The sequence below is a fragment of the Carcharhinus amblyrhynchos genome, chromosome 3 (assembly GCF_965287045.1).
Source record: "Carcharhinus amblyrhynchos chromosome 3, sCarAmb.v2.hapA, whole genome shotgun sequence".
Lineage (NCBI taxonomy): Eukaryota > Metazoa > Chordata > Chondrichthyes > Carcharhiniformes > Carcharhinidae > Carcharhinus > Carcharhinus amblyrhynchos.
The window spans coordinates 75,234,607-75,252,811 of record NC_137326.1 but is presented as its reverse complement, the minus strand read 5'-3'; the positions used below and the strand labels follow the sequence as shown (position 1 = coordinate 75,252,811).

The window sequence follows — 18,205 nt, the reverse complement described above, 5'->3', positions numbered from 1 at the left end:
AACACGTGGGAAATATAAGCAGATGAGCTCAGGTAGTGGGGAGGGAGGTGAATAATATTATGGAGGTGGACTTAAGTTGCCTTGCTGATGGGGGAGTATGGAGTTGGAAGCTCAGTTTGGGCTCAGGACACTGAGGTTTAGAACTGTGTGGTTTGGCCTGAGATATTGGATAGGGAGTGGATGGAATCATTGGAGAGGAAAAAGTATTTGTGGAATAATCAGAAGATGATGGGGCCTTGATCTTTTTGTTTTAACTAAAGGAAGTTTCCAAGTAGTTTGACACAGGCACTGGAGCATTTGAACGATGGTGATGAATTAAAGCTGGGTATTATCAAGATTCCCCCCCGACACCTCACCACCACCACTGCCACCGCCACCCCCCCCCCCCCCCCCCCCAACTAGTATCCTGGGAAGTATTTCTCTCTCAACCAGCATCACTAAGGCAGTTTATCCTGTCATCTGATATGGGATTTTACTGTGCATATATTGGCTGCCATGTTTCCCAAATTACAACTGACTGCAATTCACAAGTACATTGGCTGGAATCTGCTTTCGGATGTTGTACAAAAACATTTTTATATGGCTTTTCACAATGTTGCTGAGGGAGAAACAGATAGGTGAGTAGAAGAACTTTGTACTCTCCAGTGTCTCCTTATCATATTCATCTGTTTCACTGCACCCTGCTTTCAAATATCGCCATGGACATGGTGCTCCAGATCAGTTTACAAAATAGTGAGTTGGAAATGGGGAGTTGTCTTATCAATTACATAACTAGGATAATAGTAGATCCTTAATTGCTGGCTGGGACATGGGATGTGAAACAGTGCTCAAACAATGAGGAGATTCTGGAGCTGAATCATCACCCTACCGAAAGAACTCGTTTGCCTATTTTTTTTTGTTAAATTGTCAAATCTATGCTAGCATTGTGTGTTGGATTCACAAGTCCATCAGGAACATCATGTCATTGCTTTACTTGTGCCCTTTCTCAGCAGTGGTTTTAACAGATGGAGCCACAATTGTGGCCAATCCTATTAGCACGTTTAGTGCAACGCCTGCTGTCACCACTGTGATCCAGACCCACACTCAGAGCAGCAGTACAACTGCTCCAGCTCAAGGATCTTCACCACGACCTAGCATTCTACGCAAGAAGCCAGCCTCTGATGGGTAAGAGTGATAACTGCTGATTGACTGTCACTGTCAAACAGACCAGGTACAAAGATAAGAGGGGAGTTGAGCCTTGAATTTAGATGGTAGCAAAATTCTTTCAGTTGCTTAGGCATGTGCAGTGAAACCTAACGTGTTGAAGGTCTTTCTGTAAATGTCAGTTTTAGGGAAGTTGGGGACAGGGAGGGGGAGGTGGTGGAGTGATTGTGGAGGAAAAATAAGTCTGATAAATCACCAAGTATAGAAATGTTTTGAGGGTTCCAGAAGGAATCATATGCTTGCTGCCACAATATAGCAATTGAATTGACATTCTCAGTGCTGGAAATCCTGTTCAGTCTCAGATAATCTCATCCACATGCTGTCTCTAGCTCAAACATCTGAAATCACTTCACGTACAGAGGTCTCTGTAGCCACAACCAATAAATAGAAGTTTTTTTCTAGCCAAAACAAACTTAACTAAATGCCATTGTTAAAGTTTTATGATGTAATTGTTTTTAAAAGATTTTTATCAAACTTGTTAGACAAATCAGTTGTCCTGTAGGAATGCAATGAATTTTGCTTTAGTGCACGTACACTTGATCTGAGCATGTTGGAGCCAATGACTTTGTCCAGGTTCCTGCACACCTGATCTGGTTGCTTGGGGCAAGATCTTCTACTGAAGACCTTTTTAATCTTCAACATGTTTGTTCAGCCGGGCTTCAGAAATGCCTCTAATTTACAACTTCTAATCTCTGGGTGGTTATTTGGGGCCCCTAATGCAAGTTGTACAGCATTGCCTGAAATAAATGAGCTAAATTTTGCTCTATCATATTTTAACTTTTTTTTTGTAGCATGGCTGTCCGGAAAAGCCTTATTCCTCCACAGCCAACAGAGGCTACAAGCCCTCGATTAGATGGCACAATGCGAAACACATCAGGATCCCCACGGCCAGTTGGGTAAGGGCTGTAGCTATTGTGTGCCTTTTTCTCAACCTTTTGTATCTTGTATGATCGACAGAAACGAAACAAATGTAGTCAGCAGGTCTGGTAGAATCTAACCCTTCACCAACCTGAGTTTCTCTCCACAGATGCTGTCAGAGTTGCTGAGTATATCCAGCACTTTGCTCCTATCTCAGATTTGAAACACCTTCAACCTCTGCTCTTGTCTTTGTATGAGAGCAGTATAATCTGCTGAAATCTAGGTCAATACTGCTTCGTAACAGATCACTTGGCAGTATTCTGAGGGCTGTGTGTGTGTGTGTGTACCAATGTAAGAAGCTGAACCCTTCAGATTAAAAAAAGTTTCCAGATTTGTTGTTTGCTGTGTGCTGTCGCAGCTTTTGGCACATAATTTAGAGTTGGTCCTGGGCCCTGGATTCGGGAAGGAAAAATAAATACATTGTTATGCAACAACTTCTTGAAGTGTATACGTGCATGTGCAGATCTTATTTGTTATGGACCATGGTTGTACAGTCCATTGGCATTCCTGGTCAAGCTTTGGACCAGTTGGATGAGCCTACTAAGAGTGACTGTTATCTGTGCTGCTACACTTCAGTCAAGGGATCAATCAATTCCTTCAAGAGATCAGGTTAGAAACTGGTGAAAGAAAGAATAGGCATTTGAGGGTAGATTTTCTGCTGGTAACTGCTGATTTTGAAGTAACAAGGTGAAACCTGGGGCTGAGATCATCTGGTAAGCAATGCAAGTAATTTAGTGCAATGACAGACATGCTGCAAACAGTTAGTTTGGGAAAGGTATAACTGGGTTTGTCTTGCTTACCAGACGCAGTAAGATTGCTTAATATTGCTGTATAGCATTGTCATGTATGAATTGGTCATTTCTGTGTATTGCTTTCCTTCGAGCTTTTGTGCTGCCTTGCTTCAATGGGTTAAGACTCTACCATCCTGGAGTCCTGCCAGACATTATTTAGCTGCACTGGAGGTTGTGCTCCCAGTCCATTATTTCCATTGCTTGTCCCTTGTGGAAGGGTTGTTATTGCAACCCTTCAAATTTGCTGCAACACCAACAGACAAGCTCCCAATCTTTGTTAACCTCATATGTAAGTTGACTTCGGAAATATACAGTGTGGCAGTTTACTAGGGCATGAGCCACCCTACTCTGGTCAGGATTTTGCACAGACACTCAAGCCATGCTGCATAATCTTTTGTTTGGTTTCATCAGCCGTGAAGGTGAACCAGAACATACTCTAATTGTTTCAGCTCATTGTGGTACATCATGACCAATAATTTTCCATCACTAAGGAGTAGGGAGTTGCTGGTCCTCATTCATTACAACAACTTACTAGCCTGGGATTTCCTATTGCCAGGTAGCAGATTAATCAGTGTTGCTCTCAATGGTGAATTCTAATTTTATTTTACAATATAGTTCTCTTAGAAACTTATTATTCCAAAATAACATTCTCAGGTGAGGTTTCAAATTGCTTGTTTTTTATATGGCTACACTCCATATAAATAGAAATTAGCACGGTTAAAGTTTGGCATTCTCCCAACATTTTCAACTTGTACCCTTGAGAAAAAATAGCCTATGATTATTAATTTACCCCTTATCTATGGTTATGGTGCTAGCTTCAGAACCCAAGTGGGATGCCACTGCATTTGCCTGACTATTTCAAAAGGCTTTCAGTCAGTTTAGATGATTATCAAATTGAGTTGTCAGCCATTGAGTGAGCCTCAGTAGTTTGTGTGAAAATGACTAAACAGACTACTCTTTTCAAGAAAGGGATACAGTGTGCTCCCAGTTACTGTGGCAGTTAGTGAGTGAAGTTACTAATAAGGTGAGATTAATGAATGTGAAGCTGCTTTCAACCCATACAACTGACTGAAGGTGGGAAAGGCAGAACACTGCCTGCAGATCGTTATGTAATGCATATAATAGATCATCAATTCTGGGTTCTGAACTTTCCTTAAACAGTGACATTGCACTCTTCTGACTTTCAAAGACAACTTGCATCTTTCGCAACTCTGGGGCAGCCCAGAGTATTTTACAGCCAGTCAAATAATTTTGAAGTGCAATCACCATTGTAATGTAGAAAATACAACAACCAATTTGTGCAAAGCAAGTTCCCACAAATAGCAAAATGACCAGACATTTCAGTTCCATGATGTTGATCGAGGAGTAAACATTGGTTAAGACATGGGGCAACCTCCCTGGACATATTTGAAATATTGCCATGGGATCTTGAGAGGGCAGGTGAGACTTCAGCGTATCTGAGGGACTGCGATTCTCTTGGTGTGTCAAGTCTAGGTTTATGTGCTTGAATCTTCTGGAATGTGTAACCTTCTGATTCATTGCTAGCATTGAGCCATGTCTAACGATTGTAATTTTGGTTAACAGTTACATAATGAGTGTTCCTTTTTAAGCAGGCTAATGTGATGTTTTACTATGATTTTAATTGTTTCTTTTTAGTGCCAAATCAAAATCGGAAATCCATGTTTCTATGACTGCACCAGTGGCTGTTGCAATGGAAGCGGTCAGTAGCCAGAACATGGAGCAAATGCCTGGGCCGGGCCAGTCAAATTCCCAGCAGCCTCAGCCACCAATCCCAACCCTCATTGCAGCTGCAGCAGCTCCTCATCCTCAACCTACTGCCTTATCCACTGTTACAGCTGCCGTCTCCGCCACTCCTCCAAGTTCAGTCTCCATGGCTACAGTGGTAGCTCCTTCGTCACAGCCAGTTGCCATTTCTGTTCCTGTCTCCATGAGCTCAGCATTACCAGAGGTTAAAATCAAGCAAGAGAGTGAACTAATGGACGCACTGCAACCTGTAGCAGGTAGGTGACCTGTGATCTCCCCTCATGAGCAGTAGTTCATGTTCAGACAAATATTTTTGTAAATAAAGGATATGAGCAGTTTGCTGGTGCGCCAAATTCTTTGTTGGGGTACTAGTGCTTCTATTTCTCTGAAGTAAAGGGAAATGAGAAAAATTAAAGTAGCTGAAGTGGTCAGTATTTTGGCCAGCTAGGAAGCATATTGTCTTTTGTGGAGAGTGTCAAGAATTACTGATTTTTGTGAAAGACTTATTCACGGCATTGACTTTCAGAAGGACTTGAGAACATACTGATACAATATTTGGCATCCATTGGGGAAAATTGGTGAAGTAGTAGACTGGAATTTTTGAAAAAGTGGGTTGAGGAGAAGACTATTGTGGCACAGTTGAATTCCAGTAGTAAATTTGATGCTTTGTCATTGCAAAAAGTTTTGAGATTGGAATGGTCAATCAGTAGGAATAGGTAAAAATTGGCTGCATGCTACATTTTCATGTATTTTTATCTGAAATGTGGTCTGTTCTTTTTGAGAATATTGATTTACCTCTTGATTTTTTTTCTCTCTTCTCTCTTCTTCCTCTATCTCTATCCTCTCACTTCTCTGCATCCCCAATCCCAGTTACAGTATCGTCCCAGTCCATGTCCGTGGCATCTCCTGTTTTACCTCCAATGGTGAACAACCTTGGCCTTCCTGGTAATGAGCTGCCGCCTGGTGCATCCCCCCGAAAGAAACCCCGCAAACAGCAGCACGTCATCTCCACTGAAGAGAGCGAAATGATGGAAACAAATAGCACAGATGAGGAAAAGAACAACAACAACAGCAAGCCAGTACTCCTTAAAGCAGAAAAAAGGAAATCACCTCCAAAAGAATACATAGGTAAAATGTTTTTATACCTGAAAGAGGGTCTGGAATGAACTGGCATTTTGGCCCAAGTTGGTGTGGGGTGGGGGGGGTAGTGGGAGACTGGTGGACTGGAGTTTGTGCCTAAATAAGGGGTGAGGGACTAGCATTTGTGCCTGAGTTTTTGTGTGGGAGGGGGGAGAAGAGAGACGGGACTGGTGTTGTGCCTCTGATGCTATTTGTTCTATTTAAATAATCTGATCTGTGCCCCTGTATCCAAAATAATAGGCAAATCTACTGCAAATGTGATTCAAATAACCCTTTAATTAAAATTACATGCAGCTTTAGAGAAGTTTAGCCTTGATCTGGAGTCGAAGACTTGTATGTAACTTGTGATACTATCACAGCTAAAATAGAAAATCAACTTCGGCTGTTTTCAAATGCCCGTTTGAGTGAAGTACAGAACTCCTGAGGACTGTACTTAATCATGTACTGACACAAGGTTAGGATGGCTTGTTTATCGGAAATGCTGCTTCCTATACTTTGAAACCATTCAGTCCAGCTTGATATTTGTTTTGCAGATGAAGAAGGTGTGAGGTACGTTCCTGTCCGCCCTAGACCCCCAGTCACGCTACTTCGACATTACAGGAACCCCTGGAAGGCAGCTTATCATCATTTTCAAAGATATAGTGATGTGAAAGTCAAAGGTCAGTTTTTTTCCCACAATCCTGCTTGTCTGTGCTGAGGGAGTCATTGTGAATAGCAAATCTTTGTAAATAAAATGGCTTTCTGTTTGGAACCAGATTCATCAAGCTTTTAATCATGTGTTCCATTAACTTGCATTCAGAACAATCATCTCAATATATAATGTGCACAGTTACTAGGCGTCTTGGTGATGGTGGTAACTGAAGGAGCTATTTGCCAGGACAAGTATGACATTGAAATTTATTTGAACTACTGGTATACATCAACTGGAGCTTGCTTGATTTAATTTATTATTGTCACATGTATTAATATAGTGAAAAGTATTGTTTCTTGCGTGCTATACAGACAAAACATCTCTTCATAGAGAAGAAAACAGTGCAGAATGTAGTGTTCCAGTCATAGCTAGGTGAAGAGAAAGATCAACTTAAGTCAAGATAAGTCCATTCAAAAGTCTGACAGTAGTAGAGAAGAATCTGTTCTTGAGTTGGCTGGCTCGTGACCTCAGACTTTATATCTTTTTCCTGAAGGAAGAAGGTGAAAGTGTGTGTGTCTTGGGTGCATGGTGTCCTTAATTATGCTGGCTGCTTTGCCAAAGCAAAGGGAAGTGTAGACAGAGTCAATGGATGGGAGGCTTGTTTAATATATTATACAAATAATACCTTTTCCAGCAATGCAGTACTTTTAGAATTGCATCAACTGAGCTAACTTTGCATGGCTGATGATTACTTCACTTAAATGTAATGTGTTGTTTGTAACCTTTTTGGGAAATGTAAGGTGCTACAAACATGCCTTACTTTGGAGAGATGCAAGATTAAAAAGAAAAAGTACTGGTATTGTCGCTGGATTGGTAATCCAGAAACCCAGGGTAATGCTGTGCAGACCCAGGTTCAAGTCCCACCATGGCAAGTGATGAATTTGAATTCAATAAAAATCTGGAATTAAAAGTCTAGTGGTGACAATGAAACTGTTGTCAATTGTAAATTCCCATCTGGTTCACTAATATCCCTTTAAGGAAAGAAATCTGTCCTTACCTGATCTGACCTGCAAGTGACTCCAGGTCCATGTTAACAGCAATACGGTTGAATTGAGTGGCTTAACAAGCCACTCAGTTCAAGGGCTATTATGGATAGGCAATAAATGCTGGCCCAGTTAGTGATGCCCACATCCCACAAATGGACAAAAGTGTAAAAATATGGCTTGAAAGATCAATGAAAACAGCTTTTGTTTTAGATGTGCCTTCAATCTTGCAAAAATGTCTTGGGTTAGACATTGCCCTTTAAGTTTTGGCTTTTAAGTTCAGTCTTAAATAGTCATTGGCTGTAAAAGCCGAGATCCAAAATAAGTTAAGCAGATCTTGCAACTTTCAGATTGATCTCCATTTATTCCTTGCTACGTAGTATTCCTGACTGATGCCTTTTCTAACCGGTTGTCTTTGTTTAATGGCAGAGGAGAAAAAGCCCACACTGCAGGAGATAGCCAATCAGAAAGGAATTGTCTGCAAGGCCCAGGGTTGGAAAGTGCATCTCTGTGCTGCACAACTCATGCAACTGGTAAGTGAGGTTGGATCTGTAGATGTATGAGGAGGGATTATTAGTAACTGCTGTTGGCCCATTTTTAATGAGATTGTTTGACTATCATGACATCACTTCGTCCATAAAACCATGGGAGGCAGTAAATGGCAGATTGTTACAAATGTGACTTATGAAGCAGGGTTGAGACCTGAAGGCAAAAGATCATGCCCTGTGTATCCTTCAGAAGTCTTAAACTTGCTACCTGTAAGCTGAAATGGTTTATAATGGTGAATAATGTGTATATCCTATTTAAACATGATGCTTTAAAACAAATTGAGTGGAATGGAACTTGTCTTGGAGTCTGCCATAAGTTTTAAAATCTGTCAAACTTCAGAGATTTTTGATAGCTTTACTACTGAAGTTTTAGTAGACATAGTGTTTATGCAGTTGAGTTTTTGGCTTGGCTTATGAGCATCAGCAGTCTGACATCACTGTGACTAGAAGGGATGGTGCTGAGTCCTTCAAACTGCAAATCTAGATTCCTAAATATTGCAGCAGTATTTGCTATGCATCAGTTCTATAGAGGAAAGTTAAATTGAACTACTTAATACTACTAATGCAAACCTTTCAGTTTAAGGAAAGTGGTTCAAGTATGTGTTTACCTCTCAGTTAAAGAATCCCAGCCTCTTGCATCACTGAATTATAACAAAGTGCCATTTGATGTGTGACAGAGCTGAATCTAAATTTGCTATTGATGCTGTGTAAATAGAATGGATTTTATATTCAGTTGTCAGCAGTGACCTCCACTAAACTGTTAACTGATCATTATCTGTAACAGTGCAAGATGCATTGTGTATCATTATTTGGTGTTCAGGCTGACATCTATAAGTGACCAGTGGCCACAAAAGCCATTTCATATTTGCAATATGAGATGAGACATTTGACTGAAGCTTGCAAGCAGTCACTTATGATTGTGATCCCAAAATAACTCATTGAAAGGTAAGCTAGTAGGTTGAGTGTGTTTTAGAGAAGGATTTGTTTTGACACTGCTACTGGAATCTCATCTGATTCCCTGTTTCTAACCGGTACATACCATTGGCATTTTTGATCAAATGTTTTAGCCTTTTAGATATGAGGCTAATTCCAATTCAAAATATCGTCAAACTTTTTTCTTTTATATAAGCCTCTTGTTGTGAGAGTTGGATCTTGCCTTAAGTTTCTTAATTACTGCTATAGATAGTGAATCTGCTTCTAGCATTCTAATGGTTCTTAATGCTGCCACTGCTTATTTCAAACAGTGTCATGAAAACTGTTACCATGTAAGTAATGGCCCTCAGTATAAAACAAGGATAAACATTTACTCTAAAGTATATTTGGCAGTTTTGATGATTCTGCTACATCTTCCACATATATTGTGACAGTGAAACTCCTTGATGCCCATGAAGCTGCTGCTGATTCATCAAACCTGTGGGATGGACACGTTTTGAAAACGTCAAGTGCTGTCCTATTAATCCTCTATGGCCAACATGCACATCTGCTGTTAGCACTCAAGGGTATGCTAGAGTTGATAAGCCGTTACTTCCTTTCCAGTTATCTAGTTGCAGATATGATTGTCCCCTCTGACCCCTGGTACTTCTCCAGTTATTTTGTTCTCCAAGCTGTCATCCTCTCCATTGTTTCAGCTGTCTTCCATTTAAGATGGTGTAACTTTAACCAGCTGCCATTTACATGTGAAACTAGTGCTTTTTGCCTTTAAGTCCGAGATTTTACTTTCCCCAGCTATTTGGTGTTTAAACACCTCTTTGGTGTTTAGCAATTTCTGAGTCTGAGTCTCATCATGCAACTGTTTCAGCCCCCAGATCCCCATCTATTCAGTGTTTTTCAGCATTCACACAGATCTTTCTAAACAGTTTAATGGCCCATAATTGAACAAATGTACATCTGCAGTGTTACACAATGCAGTTGAATTTCTCTATCAAGAACAAATTAATTCATTGCATTGCAAAATTGCTTAAAATGCACGCATACAAGAGCAAATGCTGCAGATAGCGCAGATCTAAACTAAAACAAAATGCTGGAAGTATTCAGCAGGTCTAGTAGCATCTGTGGGCGAGAAACATAGTTAACACTTCAGGCCACAGACCTAAAATATTAACTTTCTCTCAATGTAGATGCTGCCTAACCTGCTGAATATTTACAGCATTTTTTATTTTAGCTTAAAATGTGTCTGCAGAAATGTATTATGTTTACCATGCTGTGAATCAATGCTGTCACTTGACATAATGAATATAGACATTAAAATTGAGGATGATGCTGTCCCAGCAATCCCTAAGCTCAAGAAAATTAGATATTTGTATTTATATCTCACAAGGAGATGTTTTTGGTCCACTGTTCTTGGTTTGGAGATATCTCACTCCACAAATCCCTGTCATTTGACCAGTTAGTAGTTGAATTATACAGGGCTAATTCCTCATTCCATCTTGTCTCCCAAAGTCCTAGTGTTCCTTTCAGCAGAGGGTTACCTGTGAACTATGTACTGTAACCTTTTTGGTACTCTGAACTCTCAAATTGCATCATCTTTGACTAACTGTGATGCCCTCATCCTCTCCAACTGTTGACATCTCTCTCATCTTCAAGTCTTAATCAATTGAGCTGTTGTCATAACTACGTTTCAGTCTTATTTATACAATGAGTCAGAATCTGTAGCAGTGGGTCCTCTTCCCACCTTACTGTCTGCAGATCTATCAATTTCCTCTTTGCTATCTATATCTTCCCCTGTTGATGTCATCAATGGACATGAAGTTACATTCTGCCTGTATGCTGATGACACTCAGCTCTCTATTTACCAGCTCTCCAGTTTTTGTCAGTTTGTCCAGCATCCAGTCCTAACTGAGCCATTGTCTCCTTCAGTTAAGAGAATTGAAGGAATTGTTCTTTCCCTCACACCCCCGCCACCACAAGCCCTGTACCATATATATTCCCCTTTTCTCAGCCACTATCTAGTTGAATGCCAATAAATATTAAGCTGAGTTTCTAATCCTATTTCCACATTGTCACAATGATTGCATACCTGCCTTATTGTTCACCTCAGCCTAAACCTATTTATTGCTGAATCCATCATCCTTGCCTTTGTCAGCTCCAGACTCACTATTCAATTGCTCCTTCGGCTGGCTGGCTGCCTCCACCCGCCCCCCCCCCCCCCCCCCCCCGGCCAAACAATCCACCCACAGTCTTCAACTCAGAAAATTCTGTGCTTGCTTGTATCCTATTCCACAACACATCCTTCATCTGCACCCCATTGTTGCTGCTTCATTTTGGCTCAATTTTTTACATTCTCTCTCCAGTTTGAAATTTTTGTTTCAAATTTCTTGACTTCTCCCTCCACCTTTCTGTATTCTTCATGTGCTATAACATATATGCCTGTGCTATCCCAAATTCTCTTCCAAACTTTTCCCTCATTTTTTTTTCCATCTCCACTTTGGATGACCATTGGCAGTTGTGCTTTTAACTGTCTCCACATTCTGGAATTCCTTCCTCTGAATATCCATCTCCTTCTCCAAACTCTTTGAATATGCTTTTGATCTCTTCATGGCCAAGGCAAAGAAAACACTTTTTCTAATTGTGCCTCTTCTGAACTTTGGGATCGTTTTTCTACATTAGGGAACTAATAAAACTGCAGTTGTTGCCATTTCAAGATATGAAGATTGGACTCTTGGTGAAGATACTAGAGGCCACCTAGAGTTTGCAGTGCTCTGAGGGGAGAAGTTGAAGAGGAAAAAATTCCCTTCTGTCATTAACCATTTTGAAAGTCCTATCCAAGGATTTACTCAATTGTTTGACAATGTTAGAATTTGAGCCACCTCCTTACACTTGTCTGTTCCTTCCTCTCTATGCTGAATGGCACAGACAAGTTTGGAACATGATGTGTACAGCCGATTGGCTTCGTTGCAAGAGGGTCTGATTCCAAAGAAGAAAGCAGCTGCAGATGATGACATGCATCGAATCAACGAACTGATTCAGGTATGTAGATATTCGATCAGAGGACATGTCTGTGGACTCTGCAAAGATGGCACCTGAAGTCTGTTGTCATGAGCAGACTAATTATGCACAAGATTAAGTAAATTCCAGTTTGTCTTTATTTAACTGGCATGCAAATGATTCAAGGCAGCTAAAATAGTCCACATTGTTTTGGGATGGGGAGAGGTTTGAATAATTAGATTGGTTCTGATTATTGAATGGGGCAAATGCACCTGTATTGTGACTATTAAATAGAACACAGCCTACAGGTCTGTGCTGAATTAACTGAGGGAGAAGAATCAGTAAGGGTCCTAAAATTGAAGACATTTGGAAATGAATGTGGTTGGAATAAGAGGACAATCATCGGGACAGGATTCCAAAACACCACAACTGTCTGTAGCTGTAACTCAGCATAATTTATGAATTTTAAGAATAAATGGAATTTGGAGAAAATGGAGTGCGGTGACTGTTGGGAAAATTTAGTTCAGCTTTTTGGTTACACTGGAAATAAATGGCTGTCAATGAAAGTGATCAAGAAGTTCTTTGATTATCAATAATATTCTTTAGCAAATAAAACTTAACATCCTTACCTGGTCTGATCAGTCTTACGGCAGTATAGTTGATTCTTGCCTACTATCCAGAATGCCTAGCCATCCATTTGGCTATATTAAGCTGCTACTCGAGGCCTTGAACTACCTTCAAAGGGACAACCACTGATGGAGAATACGTTATTCCCTTCAGTGATATTCTTATCCCATGAATGGGAAGAAAAAAGGGTAAAGTTAACCATGTAGCTAAATACAGGATGGCTTGGGGTAAGAATGGTGTGCTTGGTGAATGGGTTATTTCCAATTGGTCCAATGACCTAAATCATAAGCATTCATTTCTAGAGGGCTAGAATACAAGAGCAGGGATGTTTTGCTGAGGCTGTATAAGGTTCTAGCCAGACCTCATTTGAAATATTGTGAGCAGTTTTGGGCCCCATACCTAAGGAAGGAGGTGCTGGCCTTGGGGAAATCCAGAGGACATTCACAAAAATGGTCCCAAGAACGAAGGGTTTGTCATGAGGTGTGGTTGAGGAGTCTGGGTCTATACTCAATGGAGTTCAGGAGGATGAGGAGGGATCTAATTGAAACTTACAGAATACTGAGAGGCTGGGATAGTGGAGAGAATTTCTGCTAGTGGGAGAGACTAGAATTTGAGGGCACAACCTCAATGAAAGGCATCCCTTTTAACTGAGATGAGGAGGAATTTCTTCAGCCAGAGGGTAGTGAATTTGTGAAACTCATTGCCGTAGAAGGCTGTGGAGGCCAGGTCATTTAAGACAGGCCCTTGATCGATAAGGGGATCAAGTGTTACAGGGAGAAGGCGGGACAATGGAGATGAGAATCCTATCAGTCATGATTGAGTGGTGGAGCAGACTTGAGGAGCCAAATAGCTTAATTCTGCTCCTGTATCATGGTCTTTCTTATCACTGGTAATAAAGCTTTGCATTCTGAACTGGATATACTGAAGGACTGCAAATTGGTCAACATGAATGTATCAAATATTAGCATTAAAAAGACCAAAATTGAAAGTGTTTATCTGGGCTTTTGCCGCTACTCTAGCCATTAGCTCAAGGTATTCAAGTGGTGTTTTGGATCACTTTTGTCCATGGGCATTGCTTGTGCTGTTTAAAATGTATTGAGTTCTATCTTTTGAGTTACTCTTGAGCTTCTTGCCGTGTTCATTCTTATTCCTCACCTTCTGTAACACTTCCTTGTACTATTGTGTTTACAGGGGAACATGCAACGCTGCAAACTGGTTATTGACCAGATCACTGAGGCCAAAGACACAATGATGAAGGTTCTGGATCATAAGGATAGAGTTCTAAAGCTCCTTAACAAAAATGGCACAGTCAAAAAGGTGTCCAAATTAAAGAGGAAAGAGAAGTCCTAAAGCCTCATTGGATAATAACTCTTTTAAAGCCACTGTATAGATTTTAGTTTGGTATCTGAATAAAGCAGAGGTTTGCAGATGATGATGGATAGGTTCCACCGAACACAAACACTTCTGTGGTGTGTCCAGAGATTGCAGCGAAAGAAGCACTCACCACCTCATAGTGCTTCCATTGTTGACCAGACAGCATGTAGTTAAATTGTAAGTTCCCTGACTCCTTTTAAAATTGAGAGAATTGACAAAATGGTTTTGATTTTCATCAGACCTGACTTAGATGGTTTTGATTACACAGGCCATCCTCTGAGCTGAAGCACCAAGGCTTCTTCCTCCTCCTACACTTTGTGTGCATTAACTATTGCAAAATAACAGATTCACATTGGCCAGCAGTGTTTCTGTTCACTTTATATTTTTTGGCGTAGTGCATTTTATACTTATCCATTTACCCTAATTAGGAACAGCTTATCATTTCTGTTGGTTTATGGGGCAGAAAGCATGTATAATCTCAAGATGCTTATCACAATTTGCAACCCCAGTAGCTGCTGGAATTAGAACGGTGACGATAGATTGAGAAGAATGGTCCCAGTTCAAAGTCCACCATTAGTGACCATGCACTTGCAATATAGGTGTAAGAGGAAGAGTTCCCCCCCACCCCCAATCAGTTTGTCCTCTAGGGAATGTGTTCTCTGTACAGGTTGATGAGGTAGGTCTTTGAGTGGGTGGATTTAATTGCCACTCTTGGTGCTTGTTGGACGTGACTCATGATCCTAAAAGTCTATCCCAGTTATTGGTCTGCAGTGACCACTGGGAGTGACTTGAGAACTACTTGGAATATTTTCTCAATGAGAAAAAGAAAATCTCTACAACTTTCAGTTTCTAATTTAGGGAAAAAAACATTGAGTTGTTCGCAAATCAAACCCATCTGCTGGTGGGCTTTCAGAATATCTTGAGATTGATGTGACTGTCAAAAGGATGTGTAACAGAATTTTAAATCTGTTACAAAGAATAGCTTTATACTTGCAGTTCAGTATGCAGAGGAAATCTTTTCTCAGCATCCCTTTCTCCCCTACTGGGTGAGTAAACCTGAGGGTGAATTGTTACAGTGCAGTTTTTGCTTTTTCCCATACCAGGTTGGTAAACTGGTGAAATATAGAATGTAACCATGTGATGGGATACTTCTATCAGAACTTTTCAAAAGTGGAATAACTAGGGTTTTTTAAAACAAAAATGAAAGCTTGCATGTTTCTTGTTTAGACTTTTCAGCATTTCTTCTTTCCTGCCCATGCACCACCTCTTTCCTCTTCCTCCTCCTGCTCCCCCTGCCCCACCCTCACATCCATACATGCGCACACACACACCTCTTCTACAAATAATATATTTGGTGTTCGGACCAGTAGTGTTTGTAACTCAGAAGGTTCAGTATGTAAAGCCTGGGCTGCTCCTATTGTTTGGTGATCTTGTGTGAAATGTTTGTAGTTTGTGTTGCAGTTTCTTGTACATATACACTTGGAGATCATTAATAAACAGTACAAGCTTTTATACCAATCATCCAAATCTGTCTGGAAAATGACATGCTCTAAATGAGTGATATAGTTTCTACCATGTCTGTGTTGTATTTTCATTAGTTGATAGCATGTCTTGGCTATTCTCAGCCCTCCATGGCTTACTGAATTGGCCAGTTATTGAATTCCAGGGAGCCTTTGTAGCTATCTCAATGAATTTGGACTAAACAACAAAAAGCTAGTTATAATCTGAAACCCTTGACTGTTTTGCTACTCAAAAGACCATGGGATAGCCAGATTAGGCTAGTTCTGACCTTGATTCTTTGTTTGTAATTGCTCCAGTTTTCCCAGGGTTTCTACTTTGATTCCTTGGGATTGAGTGTGCTTGAGGGCACCATTCTGCACTTGCTCACTTCGTGAAAAAGTTTGATCTCTTAATTATTGGATTGAGTATTGTGCCTAAGGCCTGAAATGATAAGGTTTGTGGGCTGATCAGCTTCATATTTGATGCTGAATCAAAAATCTCATTAATGTCCTGTTCTATTTCTGTCCTTGGCAGCTAATTACCACTCATCCCAAACTACCTCTTGAACAAATATTAGTTTAATTTGCATGGTATCTTTTCTGATCTCCATCTCCTTAAACCTGTTTTAATGCAATTCTAGTTTTGTTTTTGGAAATAATGCTGTAATATGAGTATACTTTCATTCTTTTTCCAACATTTAAAAGTCCTTGTGTATATGTTAAATTTCACTTTTTGGTACTTCCTTTGGTTTTCAGGTGACTATGTTGCCAGTAAGCAGAGATTTCTGCCTTCTTGGAGGTGATCTCTGACCTCCCCTATATTTTCATCCCTAGGGACACTTGCACATAGGAAGTAAGGTCCTTGGCTTTTGCCAGCAATTTGTGCTAGACTGGAGCTGAAGAGAAAAGGAAGTGCCATTCTGTTTGAGAGCTAGGTTGATGTTATCAAGGCTTGTGCATACTTTGAGAGAGCTAACATGGGTCCCTTGACCTTTTAACACTGGAAACCAAATTCCAGCATTCTACCAAACGGAGACTGAGCATCTCCTTATCTAAAATCCTCAATGAGGGCCCTGAACATCAGTACAAAAAACAAGGCTGGAACATTTGCAATCATCAGATATGCTAGATGGATGAACCATCTTGACCACCTTCTGAGGTCTCCAGCATCACATGCCAGTTTTCAGGCAATTCAATTCATTCCACGTGATATCAGGAAATGGCTATGGGCCCTGTTAATCTCTGGCAATAGGACTAAAGACTTGTGCTCCAGAACTAACTGGGGCCCTAGCCAAACTTCTAGTACAGCTACAACACTGGCATCTACCTGGCAATATGGAAAATTGCCCAGGTATTACCTATCCACAAAAAGCAGGACAAATGCAACCCATCAGTCCATCAGCAAAGTTATGGAAGATGTTTGACTGCAGTCAATTACAGCACTTATGCAGTAATCACCTGCTCACTGCCCTCAGCTTGCATTCTGCTAAGACCACTTGACTCCTGACCTGAGTACAATCTTGGTCCAAACATTGACAGAAGAGAGCCAAACTTGTCAGGTGTGACTGACAGGTCTTGACAAAGTTGCTAAGCAGAGTCCTAGCAAAACTTAAGTCAGTGGGATTTGGAGAGAAAACTCCATTGAGTCATACCTAGCAAAAATAAAATGCTTGTGGTTGTTGGAAGGCCAATTATCTCAGTTCTGGATATTGCTGTAGGAGTTCCTAGGGTAGTGTCCTGGATCTATCTTCAGCTGCTTCATTAATGACCTTCCCTCCATCATAAGGTTTGAAGTGGGGATGTTCACTGATGTTTGTGCAATGTTCACTATTTGTGATTTGTCAGATCTCACTGCATATTGCTTCAGAATCTCAGTATTCTGTGGCCATGTTCAAGCTTGGACTGATAAGTGGCAACTAAAATTGCACCCCACAAGTACAAAAAGGTTGACAAGTTCCAACAAAAGAGAATCAATTATCCTGAAATGACATTACCATCACTAAATATCCCACTGTCAATATCCTGGAGGTTGCAATTGACCAGAAATTGAACTCTACTAAACAAATATTGTGGATACAAGAGTAGATCAAAGGTTAGGAATCCTGCCGTGAACAACACATTACCTGTCCATCATCTACAAGCCACAAGTCAGGAGTGTGATGGAATACTCTACTTTCCTGGATGAGTGCAGTTCCAATGTCATGCAAACCAGCCTCCCATCTATTGACTCTGTCTGCACTTCCTGCTGCCTTGGCAAAGCAGCCAGCATAATTAAGGACCCCCATGCAGCCTAGACATTCTCTCTTCCACTACCTCTGTTCGGGGGAAAAATATACGAAAGTCTGAGGTCATGTACCAACTGACTCAAGAACAGCCTCCTTGCTGCTATCAGCCTTTTGAATAGACTTCCCTTGTATTAAGTTGACCTCTCTACACCCTAGTTATGACTGTAACACTACATTCTGCACTCTCGCATTTCTTTTGGTATGCCTTGTCTGTACAGTGTGCAAGAAACAATACTTTTCACTGTAAATACATGTGCCAATAATAAATCAAATCATATCTTGAAACTCCCTAACAGCATGTGGACTGCTGTAGTTCAAGAACTCAACAGCATCATGGCAGTTTGGGACAGACAATAAATGTTGGTCTAGCCAGTGACACCTACATCTCATGAATGAATGAATAAATAATAAAAGCATATGACTGTCACATGCAAAAAGGCACTGTTACATTCCTCAGT

At 40.6% G+C, this 18,205-nt stretch overlaps 1 protein-coding gene across 2 annotated transcripts in view; it reads left to right on the top strand.

Annotated features, from left to right (window-relative positions):
- LOC145340858 (histone deacetylase complex subunit SAP130-like) overlaps nt 1–15,484 on the top strand; it is a 42,523-nt gene extending 27,039 nt beyond the window's left edge. The window contains exons 14-21 of one of the 2 annotated variants that reach the window (XM_080185324.1): nt 993–1,164; nt 1,995–2,099; nt 4,569–4,933; nt 5,547–5,804; nt 6,350–6,475; nt 7,920–8,023; nt 11,891–12,004; nt 13,781–15,484. In XM_080185324.1, the coding sequence (XP_080041450.1) occupies nt 993–1,164; nt 1,995–2,099; nt 4,569–4,933; nt 5,547–5,804; nt 6,350–6,475; nt 7,920–8,023; nt 11,891–12,004; nt 13,781–13,939 (1,403 nt within the window). In that variant the 3' untranslated portion in view covers nt 13,940–15,484. Of the gene's footprint in view, nt 1–989; nt 1,165–1,994; nt 2,100–4,568; nt 4,934–5,546; nt 5,805–6,349; nt 6,476–7,919; nt 8,024–11,890; nt 12,005–13,780 lie in introns of both variants that reach the window. The other variant, XM_080185323.1, reaches the window with a different exon arrangement.
- The last annotated feature ends 2,721 nt before the right edge of the window (nt 15,485–18,205 follow it).